The following is a 24,436-nucleotide window of genomic DNA, read 5'->3' as shown; positions in this document are numbered from 1 at the left end:
CTCACAAGCTTCGCCATCGCATATGAGAAGGCTTCACTATACAAACAGCCAATCAGCGCCCAAAACGGTGCAAAACCATAACTAAAGCAGTCGGACTGCTCTCGAAGACAGGGTGTGCGAGCGACTCTGCAGCATGGAACTCTGGTTTTGAGCAGGGTTATTTAGACGATCTCTTGCCGCACCGATCATACCTGGACACGGCTTCCTATCGAGAGCCCTTTCGAATTAACCACTGCAAGACCCATAGAATTCAAATTAGCAAGCGCCAGACACCATAAACTTACATGGGTATTGGCCAGGACTGAGCCAGCAGTTTAAATTATGCGGATTTCTGAATTAATGGTCGAATTAATGATCAAGCTGTTACTTAACATGCCAGTCAGTACGACTAGATGACTCTTTTGGTGCAATGGCTTGTTCTTAAAATCACTGGTTAAATGAGAAAAAACGTGCGCTAATGTGCATTTCTGTGTGCTCTTTTCCCACTGAATTACATTAGAATCTCGATGATACGAATAGCATAGGGTCATAACATGAGTATAGCAGAATCTCGATATGAGTTGCATGGGGTATTCGTACCATCCGAAACCTGCATCACCCAGAACAGAAGAAATCTGTGAGTAGAAGAGTGGAAAATGCATTCATTCACATCCATTTATGCTGACAGAATTTATTTATGGCCACGTGCCACCGCTCACTGTTAGCAGTGCAAGCAGGGCAAATGGCCACCGTGACGTCAGTCATGTGTGGGTCGCATTTAGCGCTCGAGGGTCTGGTTGCGGCTCATGCATTTGTATCATCTGTACCGGCACGGGAGAGTGCCTGGAACACTCTGCGCTCGGGTTTAAGGTATGACGCTACTTTTTTCAAAATTTTTTAAAATTTTGACCATTAAATTTTTATTTCACATTTACCTTATAAAGCACCATTTTATATGATATTCAAAAGCACAAAAGAGTGAAAAAAGCCATGCTGGCATTTATTATTCACAAAAAATTGCCCAAAGATGGCTGTTATGCAAACATTCATAACTGGTGAATGAAGAGCAGGAATTGCAAACTTTTCAGCACAGCGTTAGCCAACTAACCATACTGTGGAACCAACTAGGATCTTTGCCATCCGATAATTAAGAAAAAAGTTATAGCAAAAATGCTAAAGAAAACAAAAAAATGTGTCATTTTTGCCTACATTCCTTGACATAAAACATGATTATATCAAAACTCACAATTCGATTTCATTTATCCTAGTTCATTGCACAGGCTAGTAACAAAGGAACGAGCGAGCAAGGTTTCATTGAAAAATATTTATGCATTTTGAAGTTATCACTGTTTGCGCAACATGAAAGTGCGAGAAATAAAGTTGTGAGAAAAACAAGATTAAAGTTTTTCAATCCTTGTAGAAACAAGATCATCATGCTCTAGGAAGTTGAAATCCTCCAAGTTCATAGCTAGGGCCCTCCTTAGCTGACACGAGCTCTCTTTTGGCATTTGTTGCTGCCCGTCTTTTCTTGCGGAGATGTTTTGCCTCGCCCGTTGATTGACGCTGGGCCTTCATCACACGGTAATGGTCACTGGTGCGACATGCTACGAGAGTGTGGTGGCCAGATTCGATGCCTGCTTCCCTTAAAATATCTGCTCTACTTCTGCTGCCATCATTGAAGGACGAATCCGGTAGCATTCAAAGCGACAGCGTGAAGTGCGCGCAAAGTAAACAACTGAGAAGCTTGTAGCGTCTTACATCGCCCTTGTGGAAATTTAAAGTAATGCTAAAAAAAAGGAAGCCTTACAAATTGCCTTTGAATAATCATTTACATATCAGACTAAAACAAAACAGAAAATTTTCAATATACGCCGCTGATTATCGCTGATTATCGCTGAGTTATCATTTTCTGTTACCAAACCACATCAGTTTCGGTTTCAGAACTGTTCACCACCTGTTCGAAAGTTGGCTATAACTTTTGAACAAATTAAGATATGAGCATTATTCATGCTACAAAACATTTTTGAATGTTTTGGGATTCCCAAAATATAAAAAAGAAAAAATGTCATTTTTACAAAAAAACGATTTTTCAAAGGTGGCGTCATACCTTAAGACAAAAGTTTTTGACTATGCTATCGAACACGAAAACCATGATGAAGAATGCGTTTTGTTTTATTTGATGAATGCACCCCCGAGCATGTTCATTTACATGTCACAGCCATCGGTTGGTTGTTGAAACCAAAACAAATTCAATTATAAATTATTTAGTGGCCGTAGGGGGATACAATACCACGGGATGATACAGGTATACCAATATCTAACGCATCATTTGAAAGAAGAAAACACACAAGTGAAAATTTGGTGTCTGTACTCCTTTATGACAGCCTGCTATTAACATACACAGGTTCTTATTTACCCGAAGCTTCAATTGTCTTGTTCCTAAGAGACCAAAATCGCTACACTTGACAATGTCTGAAAACATGATGCACTCACCGTGATCAGAGCATGGAGACAGCCTTCAAGGTAGGATTTCAAGCTTCCAAGCTCATCCAAGGTCATTGGTTCATACTGCTCAAGACGGCACTGCTGCAGCGTTTCCAGCGAAATCTGCAGAAAACAATGCAAACACTGCTCGTCAAGCACATGCTTTGCTGTAGTGTGTTGCCAACAATCATGTTATCACAAGGTGAGCACTGGACCAAGCCCATCCACAAGTTTTACACACCTTATATATATTCAGAAAAGTTAAACGCTTTGCATAATACATTTGCACATCAACTGTATACACGTCCAAGGACACACAACATGCAAAACATCGCAATGTTGCATTTTTTCCATAAAAGTTGAGAGCGATTAAAAGAACGATAGCCAAAGCTATGTCAGCACACTGTTCTAGCCAACTAGCTACGTTTTCTAAACAGACACAAAATTTAAAGACAATCTTTTGCTAAGCGGCTTTTGCATCAAACTATACAGACATCAGAACAGTGACGTGCAAGCAGAAAATGCCCACAGTCCTTTGTTAGTAGAGCACAATAAATTCCAATTGATGTAGCTACTGAAAAGTTAGTGTGGTTTTCATTTCATAGCCAAAGTCATAGACACTAAAAAAAATGAATGATACAGGGAAGATACACGAGATGAGGCCAACCAAGCAAATGCGAAAAGGAAAACGAGGGGAATTGCTATCCCTCCCCTCTAACTTCTCCTCACTGTCCTCGCCCTTTCCCTTTCACTTCTGCCGGCTGCAGCTCAGGTGCTTAAGATATTAGACAGCAATTGCTGTGGCCGGCAACATTCTTTTCCTTCACTTTCTTATTGTTATTAAATAAACCACTACCACCACCACCACCAAAAGAAATGCTGCTACATGTCGGAATAGCTTCGAACCCAATTATAATGAACCAGGATAGTGTATATTATACTTCACACAACCAATGCACTTTAACCATCACTCATGGAAATATACTTTCTGTGACGAACTGCACATAGAATATATCGAACTGCGGGCGCATGCAATCAATCAGCACCCATGTGCGCCAGTACATTGGCTCCTAGCAGCCGTGTTCTGCCACCCTACTCTGCAGGCTGGATGAGGGAGACGGAGCCCTCTTTGAACTCTGTGCTTTTGCCCCACCTTGCACTGAATCGTTCCTGTTCGGCAACCACCCTGTTCCCATGACCATCTACTTTGAAAACAATTTGAAAACAAGTTGGCCATTACTGAGAAGTCACAAGAACGACAAAACGCTGACGGCCGTTGCATCTGCAAGCTGGCATTTTCTCCAACAATTCACAATCTCATGCAAAACAAACTCATTGAAATTCATTATAAGTGGGTTTGGTTATACTGAACCACTTTATACATCGAACAATTCTGGTGAATCATGTTGTTCGATATAACCGGGTCTGACTCTACAGGGCAGTCACACGTCACCTGAAAAAGCTTCTTGTGGTCGATAATCATGCGTGCCAGGCACTCGTGGGCAGCCCTGTTCTCGTTGAGTTCGCGCTGGTCGGGAATGCCTACGGTGGTCGCCCGTCTTCGTGGACTCGCACTCGCGCTTCGCGGCACCGCCAGTTGAAAGAGGGACGGCGCAATGCACACTGCGATGTTGGCCACGGTCATCTGAAAAAGAGGGGGATCAGTAGGCAACGGCAGCCACTGACAATGTCATCCAGGAACCTTAAAACAGCAAAACAACAATTTTATATCAAAATGAGTACAAGTCCACTGCGAAAGACAGTAAAGAAAACATTATACAGCGTATAATTAAAAGCAACGTTCACTGCCTTTTGAAAAACTTCAGCAGCAACAGGGATGACATTTCATATAGCTATGTCATGTTGCAATGTCTCGTCTCCACACTGGCACCCTTCATATTCTCGTATTAATTGTCATATATCTGACTTAACAGGACTGCTCCATCATTACAGTACTTATCTGCAACCACTCAGGGCAGGATGACTACTGTGTTATGACATGCAGTGTGAGCTGTCACGATTTACTTCAAGCAAAAGTTATAAGAACTTCAGTGCAAATATTTGTACCAGTAGACCAGCATCGCTGAATGTACATACTCACAGCACACAATGTTGACCAAGCAAGTATATGTAGTATCTGCCACACTTTGCATCTAATCTAGGCAGGATCGAACCGCACTGAACTGTTCTCTGCTTTCAGTTCTGTAGACATACATACATGGGTAAAATGTTCACTGCACAGACAGTCAGGACAAAAGAGTACAACCTAGAGAATTAAAAAAACAATGAATTCAATCTACGAAATAACTTCACATAGTAGGCATCTAGAATGGCAGTGGGCAGTGTATCACTTATTAAAGGCCCTATCAGCTATAAAATTATTAAAATTCTTTGTGTTCAAAAAGAGTACAGGTATATCAGCACCAGAAACAGCAGAGGACCTTTTGTGTTACCAGACAGTTCTGTCTAAACAATCCCATGTTTTTAGGTGACTTCCACCATGAAACAAGGAATAGACAAGTTGACTGTACCTGATTTTCTTGCGCATGCCTGCACACGTCGTCGAGGAACACAAGGAGCGTTTCGAGGACTTCTCGATTCTCGTCTGGAATGAGGAGGACTGCTGCCTGCAGCGCGTCCAGTCGCAGCTCTTCTGGAATGTCTGCAGTGAGGAGTAGAGATACAACAACACAATACGGGCATCTCCTGTGAAACTGCAGTAGTACACCTACTAGCCACTGTCGTTAAAATCATGTTCTTTCATAACAAAGCGCAAAGAAACACTTCATATGAAACCACTTGAAGAATTTATAAGAAATGCAAGTACCACTTTTACACATTCCAGTAGCATCTTTGTAGACGTAGATCCTAACCTCCAAACCCATGCTTTTGCTCAAATGTAAAGTTGATCGCAGCTTCCTCATATGGCATCTAGAAATTGTGCAAGAATTCCGCACACTGATATGCTAATTTCTGGTGAGCTGCATTTAGCTAAACTCTTACAAGAAATTTCCCCCTATTCATCATCATCATCATCATCATCAGCCTGACTACACCCACTGCAGGGCAAAGGCCTCTCCCATGTCTCTCCAATTAACCCTGTCCTTCGCCAGTTGCGGCCACTGTATCCCCGCAAACTTCTTAATCTCATCCGCCCATCTAACTTTCTGCCGTCCCCTGCTACGTTTGCTTTCTCTTGGAATCCACTCCGTTACCCTTAAGGACCAGCGGTTATCTTGCCTTCGCATTACATGCCCTGCCCAAGCCCATTTCTTCCTCTTGATTTCAACTAAGAGGTCATTAACCCGCGTTTGTTCCCTCACCCACTCCGCCCGCTTTCGATCTCTTAACATTACACCTATCATTTTCCTTTCCATAGCTCGCTGCGTTGTTCTTAACTTAAGCTGAACCCTCTTTGTTAGCCTCCACGTTTCTGCCCCATAGGTGAGTACCGGTAAGATACAGCTGTTGTATACTTTTCTCTTGAGGGATATTGGTAAGCTGCCATTCATGATCTGAGAGAACCTGCCATATGCGCTCCACCCCATTCTTATTCTTCTAGTTATTTCCCTCTCATGATCCGGATCTGCGGTCACTACCTGCCCTAAGTAGACATATTCTCTTACTACTTCCAGCACCTCGCTACCAATGGCGAACTGCTGTTCCCTTGCTAGGCTGTTGAACATTACTTTGGTTTTCTGCATGTTAATTCTTAGCCCCACCGTTCTGCTCTGCCTGTCTAGCTGATTGATCACGCTTTGCAGTTCTTGTCCTGAGTGGCTTAGCAAGGCAATGTCATCAGCGAATCACAAATTACTCAGGTATTCTCCATTAACTCTTATCCCCAACTGTTCCCATTCCAGTCCCCGGAATACCTCCTGTAAGCAGGCAGTGAAGAGCATTGGCGAGATCGTGTCTCCCTGCCTGACACCTTTCCGTATTGGAATTTTATTGCTGACTTTATTGCAAGCATCAAAAGCTTAACACGCCCCAAAAAAGCCAAGCATATGCAGGGGGTTCAGAAACTCAAGAGGAGCCCCAGTCCCAACTGAGGGTATAAAATGAAATCTCAACAGACAGACTTGCACCAAAGACGGACACATTCAAGGTCAGAAGCCTGTATGTCATTCCGGACTGAATATCATTACTTCTAACTGGATTTGATTATTGTGATTATATTTTTGTATGCAGGACTGCAGAAATAGTTATCTATCTGGAGTCAAATAAGCAATGAGTCAAATTCTTATCCCCACTTGAAGGAAACTGCCAACAAATTAATCCAATATGCTGGCTCCATAAAATTGATTAGAAAAGGAATAAAGGTTTAACTACACAGTGCATTCTTAAAAATTTTAAGAGAAGAAAAGTAAATGTAAGGCCACACTTCTTTTCAAAGTTAGTTCTGCCTCCAAATAATACAAAAATACAGTAAATAAAGCTTATTTATTATCCACCAGCATGAGCTGTTGACTTGGCAATCAATGCCAAGACTTCATCAGTGATCTCTCTGCTTCTTGGGAAAAAAATTAGAAACCATTTAAACTGCTCTTGAAACAAACGAAGAGAGCAAAATATGCCAGCAGTTAATCTTGTTACTTAACAGGTGTAGGCATGAAATGCTCTGCAATCAGTAGCAGCTTAGTGACAGCTAGTACTGTGCAATGAAATGCAGTCACATTACACTCAAAATGCTGCACTTTTTCTAGCAGGCTGCCTTCCTCTACAACTTGAACATTTAATTCACGACCTCGATGCTCTGCAGTCAACTGCTTCAACACCGCTATTTGCAGCTCTCTTCAACATCGTTAAAAGTGGACTTTCAAAGGTTTTCCTGGGAAAGTCTAGTGCAGTCAAAGTTAAACTCAATTCAACATTCCTGCAATACACAGCCTGCAACTGTTTCGTTCTCTGAAGAATCCCAGGGAACAAAGAAGCAAAAACGCAAGGCAAAGAAGACTCACGCTGAAAGATGCAGAGAAACGTATCAGACAGCTTGCCCGTGAGCAGGCCGTCTGGCAGCTCTCTGAAATACTGCTTCAGTAGGTCGGCCACGTCGTACGCCTGGTGCTGCTCATACGAGATGGGCCCTGTGGCAGACTCGTGCAGTGACCGAAGCTTCTGGATGCGGGAGCGAACCCCGGACTTGCGGAAGAGACCTGTTGCCTCCGGGGCACTCTTCCGGAGAAACTCCATGGCGCCTTGGATGGATGGGGGCAGTGCATGCCCTGTCCGCTGCAGGGACACACTGAGGGGGACTCCAAACACCGTCTTGTCTGCAGAAAGACGCAACAAAACCAGACAAGAGTTTTCTTCTCTCACTGAGGTTAAAGTCAGGACACAAATTTCTTGATTTATTACACTTTATTTGCTTTCACGTAGTTCTTCTTCTTGTTTTTTAATAATGCATGTGGCAATATCAACAAAAATTGGCACAAAAAGATCTCCATAAATCAAGTTTCCTTCAAAGCATGAGAATACTGGTGATTGTACAAAGTTAATAAGCCACGTGCCAATAACAGCAGTGTGATTTGAAGTGCACTGACCCTTGTAGTCGGGGGCACGCATGCGCTTGATGAACTTGGGTACAGCCCAGCCCCAGCCCGACCGGTAGGGTGGTGAGAACCGCTCCATGAGTGCTGTCAGGTGCAGGAGTGCAAGCTTTTTGAGCACGAGCAGCTGTGAAGCCGACAGATGCTCATAGCGCAGCGCCGTCAGGCACGTCAGCTGCTCAGGTGAAGAGGAGAAGCAGTGCCATGCAGACCCCTGGTTGCACGGGCTTCCACTAAAGAGGAAGGACAGGTGTAATTTTGAGTACGTTGATCATCTGGCATTTCACAGAAAAGTTTCGAAACAACAGCCGGCTCTAGTTATTCCTTGACTGCTTCCCCATTAACCAGACCAAGTTCCGTGCTGCTACCTTTATATGGATGCTGATCATGGTGTAAATATCGTGCCTAATCAAAGACAAGAGGTGCTGAAACCCATGTACATTTTTATGATGACTGGCCTTTTACCTGCGGAATCAGAAGAGCTTTCTATAGTCAGATAAAACTCAAGAACGAAGCCGTAAAAGCCCCTCAAACGAGGCCTCCAGCCAATAGCACTGACCAAATGTCACAACATCGCGGTTAATCCATTAATTTGTGGCTGATCACCTTGCACCTGCCAGACCCCTATAATGTCACACTATCACAATGTCACACTAATGTCACACTATAATGTCACACAGCCGTCGCCGTAGCTCAGCAGTAGAGCACCGGACGCGTAATTCGGAGGTCGTGGGTTCGGATCCCACCAGCGGCATGTGGTTGTTTTTTCTTCTGCTTTTCTAATCAACTAGCTTTAAGCAATAACATATTCAGTAATATTATAAATTGATCAACACCACAAAATAAATAAAATTAAAAATCCCCAGTGCCCCTTGGTTTCCGTGCCCCTTGGTTTCTGTGGCTGTTGGCTTCTCTCATATTTATAACGAGCCCCTCATTCCCTTTTCCTTCTTTACTTAATTGCTTAGCGAGGGTCTCGGTTCTGGCAGCCTTGACGCCATAGGAAGCGTAAGAGGGTTCTCACACAGCTTCCACCCTCGCCGTTCGATGTCGTTCTATGTCACACCAGCGGTAACTCAGGACGTGCTACGTCCGCTGCTTAAGAACGTGGGTGGCGCTGGTGACTACTCCCAAGGTTAGGTTACTTGTAAACATAAATACCCCCGAAAGCAGAAGATTTGACAGCCGTCGCCGTAGCTCAGCGGTAGAGCACCGGACGCGTAATTCGGAGGTCCTGGGTTCGGATCCCACCAGCGGCATGTGGTTGTTTTTTCTTCTGCTTTTCTAATCAATTAGCTTTAAGCGATAACATATTCAGTAATATTATAGATTGATCAACACCACAAAATAAATAAAATTAAAAATCCCCTGTGCCCCTTGGTTTCTGTGGCTGTTGGCTTCTCTCATATTTATAACGAGCCCCTCATTCCCCTTTCCTTCTTTACTTAATTATCAGTTGGAAGGCAGTTAACCACGAGGTCATGAGAACCAGTCAACGCCATTGGCTAGAGGGCCTCAACCTCCTCTGGAGGGCATTTGCCGCTTTGTTCTCGAGTTGTATCTGACTATAGTCTGAGCCAACTATTCGTGATGGATCACATAAAACTTTTTTACATAAAAGTTTACTGTAATATTGTAGAAGGAGCATTACATAAATGAATGTGCTGCAGACCATAGGGATGGTACCCCTCCATTTGCTGCCATAGTAGTGTAAAACCTGATGGAAGCTGTAATTATGAACGCTGACAAAAACTAGCACCTTCTTTGTACACGGTTAAGCATAGCATTCTAAATTCTCCCAACTTGGAAATTGCAAAGTACATAAAAAAGCACTCATAAAAATGGTGATGTGTTTGCCTTCTTCACTCTTACAATACAACCAAACCTATATGGCCACTTAAGACCAGCACCTCTCGCAAAATACATCCGTTGCTGAACCCGCCTAACGTATACAACAGTTTTTGCCCATCAAAATCAGGCAGCAGCCGGACCATGCTCAATTAAGCGCAGTTACCAGAATTTTACAGGAACGTCGCTACATGTATTTCGCTTCAACCTAATATTTATGCATATCCTAGCTTTGTTCTCAGTAAAAAAGACATATCTGTATTCTTGAGACACTATTCTTTCAGCATATGGCTGCACCTGACATTCCTCTCTCACAAGTTGTTTGCAGTGCTATGAAGCTGCGGCTATCTGAGCCAATCAGAACGTCGTGCGCTGCGAAACGTGTTCCTCTGCGCATCTCTCACGTGAGTGGGGCCCAGATTATGCACATCCTGTTAGTGTAACGACCCATATTTTGACTACCATAAAAACCCGCATATAATACGACGTGTAATTTTGGGGATAGCAAACCCAGAAAAAGAAGTTTTCATCCATGTATAATGCGAGTAAGGAAGGGCAATCAGCCCGAAGGTGTACCGGAAGTCGCAGAAGCCGAACACTCTCCTATTATTTGTGTACACCAGCGCCCCGGATACGACTCGTGTAGCACGAGCGGCAGGTTAGCCGCGCTCGTGCCCACTCGCGTCCTGCGCCGCAAGTATGCGCAGACAGATTCCGGCATACGCGCTGGCGCGCACACTTCGGAAGTGTCCGTCGGAGCTTTTGATATTGTCATCACTTGGCGTACCGATACAGTCGAGCACGTTAGATATCCTGAATTTCTTGAAATAAAGAACCGACGTGCTCCTTAGAAATGCTGGCCCAAGTGTCCGCGATCCGAATGCACAGCGTGGTAGGCCCGTGTCTGGCGGCAGTAACTGCAGGCTCTCCCTACCTCACACAAACAATGTAGCAACACTTGATGCAGTTCCGATGCTTCCGACAGCTGCGATTACTTTCTTTTTAAAAGCAGCCGAATGCTGCCTTCGCGATTCGGATGTCATGCGAGGTGCGATCGTCCTTGGTGTCGCGATGCCAGGTCGGTGTAGTGAAGTGGCGTCGAAATCGAAACTACCGACCTATGCCACCGCTAGATAGTGCCTCCTCTCATTGAAAGAGTGACGCTGATGGCACACGTAGAGTGGGTTTGTGCCATGAAAGAAATTTTTCCACCATGGTTTGTGCAATTACTTTGCTCAGCGAGCAAGCGGTAGTGCTTCTGCGAATGCACGAAACGCTCAGATGGGAGCGCGCAAGAGGAACGGCCTCTCGGTGCCGCTCCTGGGTGAGCCAAGCGAAGCGCGGAGCAACGCGACGAGCGGGCCTGGCGAAACATGCTGGTCTCGCACGGATTTTGACCGAAAAGTGTTTGGATCCACATGGCAAAGGACAGGGTTAATTGGAGAGACATTGGAAAGGCCTTTGCCCTGAAGTGGGCTTAGTCAGGCCAGGCCACGGTCAGGCTGATGATGATGACGATGATAATAGGAGGTGAGAATATCACATGCTAAAGTTTGGAAAAAAAAAAAAAACCTTGTATTATACACGGGTTTTTATGATAATTAGCGTGGGTCTGCTGGGTCCATTATAAAGATCACACTAAAAGTCTGAATGATATGATGGTCTCCTGTAGCCGGCCATAATAAAACATGCTGATAGGTTATTTCATAGACAGAAGTCACAAACTGAAATTAAGGCAGACACATTTGCAGAGAGCAATGTGATTTGGCACTCGTGTGCAATGATGGTTTGGCTAACGGTTTAGAAATGTATTTCACGCGTGAAACTCGTGGCCCTCTGCGCAAGGTAGCTGCTGCCTCATCTGCATTTCTGCCAGCTTCGCTGCTGAAAGCTTTGTGCCATTCAATGGTACCTTCATTTTATCGTGAGGTTCGGATATCACGTTGGTAGCTTGCAGCATAAATTGCCACTGAAAGAATATTATAAACACTAGCAATGTAGCTACCATTTGCTGCTTTTTTTTTCTTTTTTTCAAATTTTTCAGGTGTCAGGAAGAGACCTTCAGATGAGCCCGGTCCACAAATTACTGTATTATATGGCAAACTGCATCACACAGTACCGTGCAGCATGCACTGCAAAGTAATGTCTTACGTGGTAGCAAGAATTCAGTTTTACACGAAAAAAAGGCAACTCAGAATAAGCTACAGAAACGCGAACGGGCGAAGCTAATATGATGCTCACAAGCACCACAGCGAGTTTGACGACCAATGTTCATTTGCTGGAGAGACCTACTGCTATTGAGAGCGATTTTGGCAGAGCTACGGGGGACCACACATAGTAATGACTGCCGCGGCCGGGTTCAATCTCGGCCACGGCAGTCGCATTTCGATGGAGGCGAAATGCTAGAGGCTCCTGTGCTGTGCGATGACAATACACGTTAAAGAGCCCCAGGTGGTCGAAACAATTCCAGAGCCCTCCGCTACGGGTGTCCCTCATAGCTTGAGTTGCTTTGGGACGTTAGACCCCATAAACCGAACTGAAATAACAAATAAAATGACTGAGCATAACTATGACAGAAGCCAACAGCCACAGAAACCAAAGGGCACAGGAGATTTTTTTTAATTAATATATTTATTTTGTGGTGCTGATCAATTTAGAATATTACTGAATATGTTATCGCTTAAATCTAATTGATAGAAAAGCAGAAGAAAAAACAACCACATGCCGCCGGTGGGATCCGAACCCACGACCTCCGAATTACGCGTCCGGTGCTCTACCTCTGAGCTACGGCGACGGCTGTCAATTCTTCTGCTTTCGGGGGTATTTATGTCTACAAGTAACCTAACCTTGAGAGTGTTCATCAGCGCCACCCACGTTCATAAGCGGCGGACGTAGAACGTCCTGAGTTACCGCAGGTGTGACGTAGAACGTCATCGAACGGAGCGGGTGGAAGCGTCGTGAGAACCCTCTTATGCTTCCTATGGCATCAAGGCTGCCAGAACCGAGGCCCTCGCTAAGCAATTAAGCAAACAAGGGAAGGGGAATGAGGGGCTCGTTATAAATATGACAGAAGCCAACAGCCACAGAAACCAAAGGGCACAGGAGATTTTTTTTAATTAATATATTTATTTTGTGGTGCTGATCAATTTAGAATATTACTGAATATGTTATCGCTTAAATCTAATTGATAGAAAAGCAGAAGAAAAAACAACCACATGCCGCCACAACCACAGCCGTCGCCGTAGCTCAGAGGTAGAGCACCGGACGCGTAATTCGGAGGTCGTGGGTTCGGATCCCACCGGCGGCATGTGGTTGTTTTTTCTTCTGCTTTTCTATCAATTAGATTTAAGCGATAACATATTCAGTAATATTCTAAATTGATCAGCACCACAAAATAAATATATTAATTAAAAAAAATCTCCTGTGCCCTTTGGTTTCTGTGGCTGTTGGCTTCTGTCATATTTATAACGAGCCCCTCATTCCCCTTCCCTTGTTTGCTTGAGCATAACTATGTGCAGTGCCGCCATAGTTCTGCCAGTTCTGCCAAGATCCTTCTAAATAGCAGTAGCTCTTTCTTGAAAATGAACGCTGAAAAATGGTTGGCCTGTCACGCACAATTCCTCAAATGCAAACGCTTACTTCACGGAAGTATATTGACTCCCTGATTTTTACTTTTTATGACTAGGCTTCAAGGCTACCCCCTGCAGCTACCTCCCGAGTTTTTTTTTTTTTTCTTTTTTGTTGCCAAGTCGCCGAGCAATTTCACGGAGCTGACGAAAGGCCATACTGCACGTGCGCGAGGAGCAGTGACGTCACACGGTGCACAGCTGGCGCGCCGCCGCCGTCGCTGCGCGGGTGACCATGGAGGAAAAAAAACTAAGGAGGGAGCGTGACGTCACGCGACCAGCGTTTGCAAGCCGAGTATTTACGAAGCCGTTTTCTCCCTCAGTTTTTCGCTCTCCGAGTCTGTCCTTTATGTTTTGATTCTGGTATGTTTTAGTGCGCGCGGATGTGCGACCCGCGGCGCGGGCGTCTACAGCAAGGAGGTTGATCTAGTCAGTCTGCCGCGCTAATCTGCGCATGCGCGCGCGCAGCGGGGCTAGATTTTACCGCACGCTATCACGTGGTGTGATCACGGAAAAAAAAAAGGGGGGGGGGGGGGGGACACCCTCTTTTTTTTTACTATATCTTTACTTGTTAAGACTAGGCTTCAAGGTTGTCGCCGGCTGCTCCCTCCTCAGTTTTTTTTTTTCCTCCATGCGGGTGACTCAGAGGTGCCGCCGCCGCGCTCGCCAGTCGCACATGCGCAGTAGCGGCGCATAGCCAGCGTGCCGGGGCCGCCGCCGCTGCCGCGCGCTCTCCATCGCCCCTTCCTCTCTCTCTCTCTCTCTCTCTCTCTCTCTCTCTCTCTCTCTCTCCTCGTTGCTTTCGCAATCCTCCAGGTTTAACCAGACCTAAACCACTGCCAATTTTTGTCCCATGAAACCGTCATGAACTCGGCCGACCGGATGGACGTCATGTTTACGAATGGCGACACACGCGCACCACTTCGCATAACAGCCTACTCAGTGCTGCGTTCGCGCGGACTTTCTCACCTAATTAAACCGGTGAATGAAACGCTCGCTATATTTTCAAAACACAATCCAGAAGTACATTTCAGTTACTGCAATATTATTTGTAACATTCCGTCAAGGACGCCCCTTCGAAAAGCTGTACCATTTTCCTGTTCGCAATCTCTAACGTCTGCTCATATACTTTCGAGGCGCACGCCCAGCATCAACGCGGAGATAGCGGAGATGTCAGTAAAAGGCAGACGTACAACGATAGAGCAGGAGAGTGCTCATGAAAACATCCTACACAATATACTATACACTTTCTATACACAGCACCGCCCAAATTATGCCTTACTGCAAGTTTTCGATTTTGGAAAAAAAAACAACGCAGAGGATTTTCGGAGCGCCTCCTGTTAGTATAAAGTGTCGGAAATTCCGGGGCACCACCTACGAGGAATGAGACGCAATAGACGGAAGCAATCAGCAAAGCACACGTCCTGCGCTTCTTTCATGCTGTCTTGGGAAAGCCCCTCCTGACAGACAATGAATATTGCAAGAACAAAGCAAACAAAAAAAAAACAAGATCAAGAATACGCGCTTAGACGCGAACAACCCGATGCGAACTTGATTAAAAAGAAGGGGGAAAGGAAATAAGACGGCTGTAACTGCACCACTCAAGCTACAGCTGCAAGCGCACTGCCAGACCTTTCACTAGCTGTTTTCGTGGAGTCGGCAAAAACTAGGTAAAATTTTCTGCGCTGCACTTTTTTTTAATCGCTGTGCGCGCACGTGTTTGACGCTTCGATCGGGCACGGTACACAAATGGCACGGAACGCGCAAGGTAGAGTCTCAAATTGTTTCCAGCTGAATGGTTTCGACATGCGTGCAAATGCATCGATCTGTTGTAGTCCCCAAGTAAGTGGGTATCGTATTTAGCCTTTTATTTGCATTCACAAACACTCGATTGGGAACCAGAGAATTTGCTAAATTCACCCCTCTCCCTCTCCTCCCTCTTTTTTCCCTCTGTCTAGCGGTACGTGCACTTGCAAATGGAGTACCCCTGCGGCTAAACAAGGGGATAATGGCGAGTAAAGCCGCGCACGTGAATTTGCCTTGATACTCAATATAACGATATACCGGCCCCGTCAACAGTTGGGTTCTCTCAGCAGCATACTCTGGGATGGAGGTACTCAACAGCAAACGTCTCAAACAAGCTGGCTGGGATTTGAGTTTGAAAGAGCGAACGCCCTTGAGCGAGTACTCCCGAATGGCCATAAAGGACGCCGTAGTGAAGTGCTCTAGATATCCAGAAAAGCCATAAAAGGACGGCACGGACGAGAAGGGTACAAAAAAAAAAAAAACCCCTACCAATTAACATTCAAGCGTTTGTCCAGCACACAACCAACATGAAATTAATGCTGGAGTAAAGGTGCAGACCCGCTGCTCTGGTGAAGGCGCTCGTCTACCGAGCCGGAGTACCCGGGTTCGAAACCGACCGCGGCGGCCGCGTTTCGATGGAGCCCGCCTTCCCGTCTTCTGTCTACCTGCCACCGTACCTTCCCTCTCCGATTTCCTCATCGCGCTCTCATCGCTCTCGCTCTCGCGGCTATCGCCGTACTTTTTCCTCTACTGCGCGCCGCGTTTGCTCTCTTTCATCCTCCACTGTACTGCTCGTTCGCTCCCGGTTGCGCCGATGCCGACGACCGGGGACGCCGCTCAACAAACTAAATGGCGCTTAAGGGCGGCGCTCCACAAGAATAAAAAGTCGTAAATTTGCATGAAAATCGGCTTTACTAAAAAAAAAAAAAATCGAACTGGGCATCATTAACCCTGGTCGACGCGACGAGCGACAAGTACTGCGCGAGAAAACTACCAATTCGCGAACTTACATCACCTTTGGAGCGTGCGCTGCGCCGGAATCCGAAACTACAGTTTTGTTGGTAGTTCGACTAGCCGCTTACGAGAGCAGTGAGCCGGGTCACACGCGAGTGTGGAAGGCCTCGTAGGTGCGCTGTGCTATCGCCCTTGATCCGTATTTGTCTCAGACTGCTGTCCTTGCAATTGCGTTGTTACGCTTCTGTTACGCTGAGGTGAGCGCCCCGCGAGGTCAGGGAACGAGAACCGGCAAGAGAGCGGCGAGGATTCGCGAGGGTACGCGTTGTAATCGTGTAATTGCGGTATCCAGAAAAAGACTGTTACTTACTTTCCGGCCCTGGTGAGCGAGGAACCGACGCCCGAATCTCGCCGCTCGGCGGTGTAGGCCGGCCTGTCGTTCTCCTCGTGGACACCCCTGCCCGTGGATCCAGAACCCACGCTTCCGGTGTCCGCCGCCTGTTGATGTTGGTGCTGCTGCTGTTGGTGCTGCAGCTGCTGTTGTTGCAGATTCACGCCTGCGTTGACGCATCAGCGCGGCAACAGAGAGATTGATTGATTGATTGATTGATTGATTGATTGATTGATTGATTGATTGATTGATTGATTTATTTATTGATTGATTTTCGCCGAGAAAACACTGTGGTGTGCGTACTAGTAGTAGTTTTAATGAAAATAAAACTAAAAGGAAAAGGAAGGAAAATTATTCTCAGCAGCGATATTCTTCACATGCCTTACCTTGAGCCGGTGCGGAAATCAAAACTGTAGGGTGCAGGACAGGAAAACAAGCCGTAGTTAAGCGCTCTGTTAACTTCGACTACCAGAGGCCGTATTATGCCGTAGAGGCCGTATTCTGTAGTTCATATATTTGCTTCCTTGTGATTGCGGATTGTGACGGCGTTGTTTGCGGAGTACAACGTGCCAGACGATATGCGCGTGCAGGTAATCATGCCGGCGCTGATCGAGCGAATCAGATATCCCCTGTACGGCCTCAGTGCAGCCCAATGCAAAGACTACGACGACGTGGTCAATGCTGCTGAGCGTACCACCGAAGCCGGAGCTACAAAAGAAAAAATTACCGACGATTACGTTACTTCCTAATGCGAAATTTGAGCGCAGCAAATAAGCTGTTTCACCTTTTCGATAGTGAGTCAACCCCAGCTGCGGAGTTGGTTTCAGGGACAACGCCGCCGATGCCGACACGAACAATATGATACCCTCGCTTCCGCAGCGCTAAGAACCAGGTCTAGCCGTGGGAAGGTGGTCACGTATTCGTCGACGTGCCGGGGCCTACGTGAAATAACCGGCGCGTCGGCAACTGAAGAGCACCCTATCCGCCACACAAGAACAGGGGGGGGGGGGGACCCTTTCTTCCTCTTTCTGCATGGCGGCGACGGTGTTCTATGCAGTCACGTTATCTTGACTCTCTAGCGGCGTCAGCGGCATCCAGTGGTATCAGTCGGTCGTTATCAGTCGGTCGCTGCTAGCGCTGGGGGGATGAAAGGGGGGCGGAGCTGGTTATGAGGCCGACGACGACGCGAAACCCAGGAACGGACGCCAAAGAGCTGCGCTCTAAAAAGCATGCTGGGCGCCACAGCAGCCGAGGCGTTTGATGCTATCCTGTACGGTGAAACTGAGGAGATGCTCCCTGGCGCTTTCAGCAGACCGCATACAGCACGGGACGTGACGGCCTTGGCGACATCTTGACGGCATTGGCAAGTAGCGCGCGGGGCGACGCAGCGGGCGTGGTGTTGGACGCCACCGCGTGACGTTCCCGGTCGGGTCGAGTGGATCGTATCGCGCGTGCGAAACAACCCAGGTCGGAAAGGCGTACGACGCGGTATTCGCATAACAGCTGTGGTGGAAGAGACCCCCGCGCGCAGCAGAACATCTGAAGCATTTCCCGACACGTCTTGCGGACCGGACAGAACAGCGTGAGGCGGCGACGTAGGCAGAAACCGCAAACGACTGTGTGGAAGGCGACGGAGCGGAAATCATCGCGTGCGATGAGACCACCGAACTCAGGGAAGAGAATGAGTTGAGCGAGAGTGCCACCCAGGCCGAAATCGCCAACGGCGAGGGCGGTAGTATGACGGGTAGGCGGTTGGAGACTACCGCGAGCGATGCGGCGCTCTGCTTTCGTTGTTTTACGCTAACGAGGGAAAGGGGAAGGCTACTCGGGTCAAAAATGGGGCAAATCCGCACGGGAGAAGCAATCGAGGCTACCAGGAATACGGATCACTGAGAAAGCGCAACGCCAACAGGAATTGAAAAGAAGAAGCGCTGGAGAGGGCGAAAACTGAACACTGGAAGCACACAAGTTACGTTCACGAGGTACAACTACGTTTTCAGAAAACATCCCCCCCCCCCCCCCCCAAAAAAAAAAAAAAAAAAATCCTGGCTACTATACATGCCTGGCTCCTATCTCCAACTGTGCCTCCATGCATACACTCGTTTTCGCGCACCACTGCGCCTGTTATTTCCTCGTCTCCCTCTCAGCACAATCACCCGCATTCTGCCCCATAGCAGGGCAGCAAATCGTGTTACTCGCTCCTTTACCGCATCACCCGAGCCACTGGAGTGCTCTGTCATCCGAGAGGAGATGGCGTGCTCACCTTGGTTGTTGGCAGCATCGCCTACGGGGACGCCCGCGGGCACGTTGTCGTAGACGCTCGCGCGCCCGTGCTCCGAGCTCGCCGAGAGCCATCGTGCCGGGGCCTGCTGTTGCTCCTGCTGTTGCTGGTTCTTGTGCCTGGACCTGAAGCTGCCCGCCTTCCGCCGGTGGGCCAGTTGGGGCGAGCACTCGGAGTCGCTCAGCGCGTGGTTGTCGGGACCCAGGTGGTTGGACCAGGGGCCCGCTCCGCCACCCGCCGCGGGATCGCCGCCGGCGCCGGAGCCTGCGCACAAAACACACTCCTCGCGCTCGTTTCGGTACGCTCACCATGGCTCCGCAGAGCGCGCTAAAGAACAGCAAAATTGGCAGTGGTTTAGCTCGGCTATGTCTGGATATACGTAGTGAAAGCTAAGGCAAGCGCAACGACGAGGCAAGCGGTGTGACGTCACACCAAACGGAGGCGGCGGCGAGGCGCGCAGTGTGACGCCATGTCAGATGGTGCGGCGAGCGCGCGGCGTCTGCCAGCTGCGGCGGTTGCTAGGCAACGGCTCAAGGTCGGTCTCTGTGCCTCCTCGGAGCACTGCCAGAGCGAAATCGCAAGTTCGTGGCCAATGTAGTTTTCACTACAAAATAAAAATAAAAGTTGCACTGTATCGTCGAGCCCGTTAGACGAATCTACAGCAGATGTGCCTTAGGGACACACTGTCACACCCTTTCACGCTTCCCAACAAGAGTAAGCAGCATCCGCAGTGTGTTCCGTCAGCGAAAACCGCAGTGTTATCAATGCAAGCGTTCATTTCTGAAGATAGCAAAGAGCATACACAACATTGTTTGGAGTCTATAGGCTGCTCCGGTAACGGAAGGCAGCTTTATTAAGTTAGAAATCAACTCTATCGACTAAAGTTACGGAACCTGCCGACTGACTAACAGCTTGGCCCATGCCAATTCCTACAAACCAATTTTCACAGTTAGTAAGCGGGTATTACGGGTGCTCCCAGTTTTAACTAAACTGTTTAAGGCACATGGTGTGAGAACGCGGGCAGCGCAGCAAACGGCCCGGTAAGTTATGGCGTGTTCCAGTCGGCGATCCGGAGAAAGTATTCTCGTTACGCGAAGCCGGAATGGCCGATGTTTCAAGGGGCGATATGCATTCAGATCCCGACTTCTGATTGGGCCTCGATGGATATCTTGCTCCTTCGCGGGTTCGAGGAGCTACTCCGGATTGCCGACTGGAATACGCCACTAGACAGACTCGAAGAACATACTTCGCTGAGCGAATGGGAGACGTAGTTCCGACCTCGCACGATGACGAAATCGCCGTCGGCCGCGAATATTCGAATGGTGGGAAGATATATGCTGCACTCAAAAGAGGAGGTTCTTTTTCGTTCTATAACACACATTCACAAGAAGTTAGCAAAAATTCGCCTATGCCCTTGGCAATTTGCTACCTTTGGCCCGAGCAGTAAAGTGCATGCGGAAAACCTAGCACAGGCGATTAGCGAGCGATTCTAGCTGGTGAATACCGAGCGTTTTGTGGTGCAAACGCTTATCCTGCACCTTCTGGCTATAGAATATATATACTTCTCTTAGTAACGCATTTTTGTCGTTAAAATACACATTTCAGTCGTGTAGTCCAACCCCCCCCCCCCCCCCTATAAAAAAAAAAAGCAAAAAAAAACGGCAGGAGGATTGTGCCCGGTACGTTCACTTAACGCCAGCACGCTGGAAGAAGAGATCAGAGAAAAGGGTAGAATCAGGCCGCGGCAGGGCGCGGTTATCTCTCCCCCCCCCCCTTGGCCTTTAAATATCACACCCGCGCCTCTTCGGGGCGCGCCCTCGCCCCCATCGGCGTGTGCTTGCTTGCACGGAGCAGGTTTCACACGCTGCTTATCGCCGAAAGTTCGTTCCCACCAAGACGTTCGCGTGGCTGGAAGCATTTTGTCCCAGGACGCACTTTTTTCTACTCAAACTAACACGCGTGCAACAGGGCCTGGAACAGCAAAGAACGCACGCGTGGCGTGACACAAAGGGCGACCGAAGTGAACGCACGCGCGGGTAAAAAAAGAAAATAGAAAAGAAAAACGGAAACTTTCGTTCTCCGCTTAACGATGCAAAGCCGCGCCCGCAACGCAGGCCGTCCCGTGTCTGGAAGCACAACATCGAAGTAAAAAGTTAAGAAAAAGGAGAAGAAAGTAGACCCGTGAGAAGGAGAGCGAGTGCGATAACGAAAAAACGAACGAATGAAGCATAAAACCTGGAGGAAGAACTCCCCCCACCCGAAGGTGTGACCTCAAAAGTGGAATGCGGAGAGCCAGAGCGCACAGGCCAGTCTGGCGCCCTCATCAAGGCCTAATGACCCTCAGGAGGTTAACGACCAGAGAAAGCAGATTCGTCACGAGCACTGTGCCGCCGCCGCCGACGCTAATAACGCCCTCCTGCGCCGCACTCGAAGCAGCCACGCTCGCATCGCGCGGGCATTTCCAAGACGGCGAACCAAGAAACCGGGCTCTCTCTCACTTGCGAGCAGAGGAGGGGGCGAGGCACAGCACAGTTTCCTGCGGTCGCAATTACTACGGGTCGGCGTAGCCAGCCCCAATCTCGAGAGTGGGTCGACTCTGTCGCTCGCTCGTCCTCATAACTACACCGTGTTCGCATAGACTTTTCCCTTACTGCTCACTCACACGCCGTCGTGGAGCGATCTGGAGGCACAGGCGGCGTCTCGGCGTCAGGCCGAGTGAGGTCCCTAATGAGGGCCACTGCAGTTTTCGAACAGTGCGTATAGACCTGTATGAAACAACACTTCCCCGAAAAAGAGCATCGGCAACGATACGATTCGCTCTGGTAGATGGTGCGCCCAAGCACGAGCACCTCTCGAAGTGTGGCACGTACTGGTCGCACGTCGGCCTGATGTCAGACTAAAAAGCAGCGTGCCAAAAACAAGTTTTCCAAACTTTTACACGAAACGCAAACACCGCAACAGTGCGCGTTATGGGGCACAAGGTGAACAAAATTTATCCGAAACCTGACACAACGGCGGGTCTTTCTCCCTGCTTCATGAAGCCTGGGAAGTTTTGCTGCGGAGCGAGGACCCCGCCATCCAGCAGCAAGTCGTCCGCCTGGCGGCTGAGGCCGTGAAGCAACAATGTTGGTTCACTAGTCCTTAGTCTGCGGAGCAACCCTACCCACTTCCCACGCCTGCTTGCCGTGACCGGGGATCTGGGGGCTCCTTCTCGGTGGATCAATAAAAGTTTTATTCATTAATTCATTTCTCCCCTCCTCAATACTCTCTTCTTTCATCCCCCCTGTTGATCCCTTTCCCCATGGCAAGGCGGGCGTATCCGCCGAGGTGTGAGAAAGTTACTGCGGCATTTTCTTCCTCAAAAACCAATTTTCATGGCATAGTTCAGGTGTACACCAAGACTGCAACAATTGCTTGGCTTTTCCTTTTCTAAAAAAAACAAAACAAAACATACATTTCTTTTTAAAATTATTAGTGAGGCAGTTGCTATGAGGGCAGGAGCAGGAGTGTCACATATCCCCCATACACTTTCACCCTTGGTGAAAGTGTGTTTCACTTCCACGCTTGTGGTACTCTCTCCCCTACGTCCTCCCCAACAATCACCTCTCCCCTGCTCCTCTCTCCAAAAGGCTCAGCGACATGTCTCCTGGTTTGAAGGTCAAATTTCATGACCACATGACCTTCAACTTTGCACGAGAGGAGTAGAGCTTTCGCTCTAAAAACTGCGCCCGCTGCGGTGGCTCAGTGGTTAGAGCGTTCGGCTACTAAGCCGGAGTACCCGGCCGCGTTTCGATGGAGGCAAAATGCAAAAAGCGCCCGTGTGCTGTTCGATGTCAGTGCACGTTAAAGATCCCCATGTAGTCAATTTTTAGTGGTTTCTGGGGAAAGGAAATGGAGCATTAACTGTCTCAGGGAAGGAAGAAGGTTGGAGTGAAAGAAGAGGTCTCCGGAATAATTTCGACCTCCTGGGCATCTCTAACGTGCACTGTGCACTGACATCGCACAGCACACGGGCGCTTTTGCGTTTCGCCTCCATCGAAACGCAGCCGCCGCGGCCAGGTTCGAACCCTGGTACTCTGAGTGAGTAGACGAGCGCCCTAACCACTCAGCCAACGCGACGGGTCTTTTACGTTTCACCTCCATCGAAACGCGACCACCGCGTCTGATTCGAACCTGCGTGCTCCGGCTCAGTAGCCCTTCACTACGGCCCCTCGTTCTCTCTTTCTTCTTTCACTCCCATCTTCCTCCCTTCCCTCACTGCGCGGTTGAGGTGTCCACCGATATCGATATCAACAGTTACTGCGCCTTATTCTTTCCTCAAAAACCACAAAAACCGTTAGGTGCGCCGAATCAGCAGACCCTGAGCGCCCATCTGAAGAAACGAAGCACCCGCTCGTTAAGTTCTAGAGGGTGCTCCCGTCTGGCGCGGGTTATGCTCTGGGGCAGTCGAAGCGTGAATAAAGAGATGGTTGATACGCCGTCATGAGTCGCAAATATGCGCCCAGCATTAGCGACTGATGCCGCGCATGGGAATATGCGAGCAATGGACGTACCCAACGTCTGATGCCTCGCACCAATGCAGCATTAACGAGGTCGGCGTCTGACAGACTTCGCATTCACGCCGGCTTAAGGTATGCCCTCGTTAGGCTGACTGTTTTGAGTCTCCATGCTCAAGGAGAGCTTAACTCTGCCCGACGTTGCAAAGGCGACGTTCATGCTCCACAAACGTCATGCTCGTATGCTGCTCTTCAGAGTGAAAATCGGCGGCGCTACCGCATAGCTAGACGAGGCTGTTTTATAGCGCAAATAAATTCTAAACGAGCTCGCCACGCTCTGCAGAAGAAGACCGTTAGAGGAACCGGAGCTGTTAGTTCGTTAAAAAAGAAAAAGACGAGAGAAAGGAACGCATGTGTGGGAGCGTCAGCGTTAAGTACATCGTTCTTCAAAAGTTCTCAAAGCAACGGTTTCCGAATTTTCAGACATTTCGGCTTCCAAGCGGTGGCCTTGTTCTCAAGGCACATGCATGGGAGCAGAAACGAATTTCCGCCTTCTTGTTATCCGGCCAGCGTCATTCTTGCTCAAGGTTCTTTTTTTTTTTTAATCTTATTTCATTCAAACCGCACTTCAAGTGAAGCTTCGATCGCAACTTGATCTTGAAACTAGAACATAGTTTTCTATGTACATTACTCTGTTTCCCTGTCCCAGTTTATTCACAGTATTGTGAGCCTTTTTCCTCATAATTTGTGGGAAACTGCATTGAGTGGTTCAGGAACCCGCGCAGCCACACATAAGTGTTTACCTCCAGACCCTCGTTTCCGGGCATATGTCGCCCGGAAATAACACTCATAGTGCAGCGACAGAAGGGCGATGGTTTTGCGCTTTGTCGACAATTTGGCGGACTCCCGACCTTGATTCTGTCATTATTCTGAACCTTTCGTTTTGTTTTGCACTGATTCTTTTTATAAGCTCGGGAATGTGCACACAAATTGAGTTTGTCCCTTGTATTACACGCATCGAT

The 24,436-nt window shown here is 48.0% G+C and overlaps 1 protein-coding gene across 7 annotated transcripts in view; it reads right to left on the bottom strand.

The window, feature by feature from the left end:
• cv-c (RhoGTPase activating protein) overlaps window positions 1-24,436 on the bottom strand; it is a 436,691-nt gene that overhangs the window by 9,462 nt on the left and 402,793 nt on the right. For all 7 annotated transcript variants that reach the window (XM_089566644.1, XM_089566648.1, XM_089566645.1 and 4 more), the window contains 7 exons: window positions 18,901-19,182; window positions 16,617-16,803; window positions 8,007-8,245; window positions 7,425-7,736; window positions 4,995-5,125; window positions 3,917-4,108; window positions 2,473-2,586 (listed from right to left, as the gene is read on the bottom strand). In XM_089566644.1, coding sequence (XP_089422770.1) covers window positions 2,473-2,586; window positions 3,917-4,108; window positions 4,995-5,125; window positions 7,425-7,736; window positions 8,007-8,245; window positions 16,617-16,803; window positions 18,901-19,182 — 1,457 coding nt within the window. The remainder of the gene's footprint in view (window positions 1-2,472; window positions 2,587-3,916; window positions 4,109-4,994; window positions 5,126-7,424; window positions 7,737-8,006; window positions 8,246-16,616; window positions 16,804-18,900; window positions 19,183-24,436) is intronic.

The sequence above is a fragment of the Amblyomma mixtum genome, chromosome 1, assembly GCF_055824585.1.
Source record: "Amblyomma mixtum isolate Tamu chromosome 1, ASM5582458v1, whole genome shotgun sequence".
NCBI classification, from domain to species: domain Eukaryota; kingdom Metazoa; phylum Arthropoda; class Arachnida; order Ixodida; family Ixodidae; genus Amblyomma; species Amblyomma mixtum.
Note: the sequence above shows the minus strand (reverse complement) of the source record. Positions and strands in the feature narration are given on the sequence as shown.